The following is a 2,038-nucleotide window of genomic DNA, read 5'->3' as shown; positions in this document are numbered from 1 at the left end:
ACTATTCTCTTTTTAAGAACACATTTGGTTACTTCTTATGAAACGATACTAGATTCCATCGACAAGCAATTTGACAGTTTACACTGGCACGGTCACAAAAACACAGTCAGTACAGTGCACGCCCTATTCGTCCACGATGATTAATATACATAAGCAGCGGCACTTCTGTCCAATGATATGTCAGTGTGGGCGGAGCTACCCGGCCTGTTGTTTAAATGAAGGCGTCTTTACAGTCGTGGGATCAAGGTTTGGTTGGTTAGGCTCTGCATTTAACACCCACTGATGATTTAATTAAAAATATATGGGGCAAACATGTCATTATGGCCTATAATAGACGTTTCACCAGTACTCTTTAGGTTAATTGCGACTTTATATGTCACAACTGCGACAATGTTTCTAATTACGACTCTTTTTTAAAAAGTGTTTTGTGTAACTTTTTATTCTGGCCTGTAATTGCAACTTTATAGCTTAAGAATTATCTCAAAATCTGACTTTATTTCTTATTTTAAACTTATCTATGAGGCTACTTTCTTACTTTTTTTTACTAGGCTTTCAAACTGATTACAAAATAAACTCACACAGCTCTAGAGAAGAGGTTAAGAATTTTTTTGTGCTGGATACCTTGATGCCATTTTTGTGCAAGTATGTTGTTGTGCAGGTATGCTGTCAACTTGACAGAGGTGTTGCTGTTTTTTTTTTGTTTGTTTTTAATCTGTAGAATATGTCAGCAGGGGGACACAAAACACACATGCATTGTAGCTGCTGTATGTGACAATGCCAACACCCAAAAAGATTAAAAATAATATCAATATTGAAAGAAAATTGAAAGGTCATGTTCATAACTCCTAATATGTCTATAATGTTCTGCGTTATTTATCAAACATTTAAAATAAAAGTTATATCCTATACTACTACTAATAAGAATGTAATGGGAGTAATAAGAAGTAATTTAGTGCATCAACAAAGTCACGTGAAAACAGGAAAATGTAGACTACAGGAATTTTACAAACATATCGTTATGCAAATAACAGACACAAACCACCTTTCCAGAGACATGAAACAGGAAAGTGTCAAAGAAAATGATCAATAATGTATTGTGTAACAACTGAAAGATATTCAGTCTTAAAATAAAGGCAAACACAAAAAAGCAAACATGCGAAGCAATACACGTCATACTTTTCTTTTTACTTTACATATTGCTTAAATTAAATTCAATCCTGGTGACAAAAAGTGTTTTTCCCCCAAGCCATTTTATGCATTTCTGTATTGTTTTAATAAGCTTTATAAAGACAAAAACAGAAACGTTTTAAACGTTGTATGTTGTTACCAATGATAGAGTACATTCAATATTGTCACAAATATACAACACTATCACATCTATCCAACTATGTCGAACACTAATTTAGTTGATCACACTTTTCATGATATTGATGATGCCGATTAGAAACTGAGTAACAGACATTAAATATACACAACAAAACGGACATTGCATTTAGTAGAAAAAGAACTTAAATATCCTTGCGTTTCATCACAAATTACATCAGGAACGGACAGAAAATCATAATTATTATAATAAGCATCTTACAGTATGCAATATAAAAGTGATTCAGTTAGTGAGATCTATTAATAAACATATCTGCCTTTCAGTGTGTCAGGATTCTTATCATTTACACACCAGCATAGCTGCTTCAAAACACATTACAAATTCCTGGCACCAATAAGAGTGATTTGTAGATTTCGTGCCTTCATCTCTCGTGACATCTGACACCAAACACAAGCTCTGCAGAATGTGGCCACCAAGCAGTCATGACACATGTCACCCTGCAAATCAACACAAAAATATATTGGCTATACTACATCAGTATGAAACTAATTTTGTAGTTACATTTCTGACAAATTGCTACAATTCAAATAAAAATAACGTGATTTTTTTTTTTTTTTTTTTTTTTTTTTTTTAATTTTTGTTGCAAATATATTCCCAACTACGTACTCGTTTACTCTCTCACACACACAGAAAAAAAAAAAAGAATAAATTACA

General features: G+C 32.7%; 1 protein-coding gene across 1 annotated transcript in view; it reads right to left on the bottom strand.

Annotated features, from left to right (window-relative positions):
- Positions 1 to 1,070: 1,070 nt before the first annotated feature.
- Positions 1,071 to 2,038, bottom strand: part of LOC107675999 (cornifelin homolog B-like) — a 2,224-nt gene continuing 1,256 nt past the window's right edge. Inside the window, exon 3 of the mRNA XM_016470513.1 lies at positions 1,071 to 1,821. Within this exon, the coding sequence (XP_016325999.1) occupies positions 1,699 to 1,821 (123 nt within the window). The 3' untranslated portion in view covers positions 1,071 to 1,698. The remainder of the gene's footprint in view (positions 1,822 to 2,038) is intronic.

This window comes from Sinocyclocheilus anshuiensis, unplaced genomic scaffold (assembly GCF_001515605.1).
Source record: "Sinocyclocheilus anshuiensis isolate Anshui unplaced genomic scaffold, SAMN03320099.WGS_v1.1 scaffold2012, whole genome shotgun sequence".
NCBI classification, from domain to species: domain Eukaryota; kingdom Metazoa; phylum Chordata; class Actinopteri; order Cypriniformes; family Cyprinidae; genus Sinocyclocheilus; species Sinocyclocheilus anshuiensis.
This window is presented reverse-complemented; position numbering and strand designations above follow the sequence as displayed.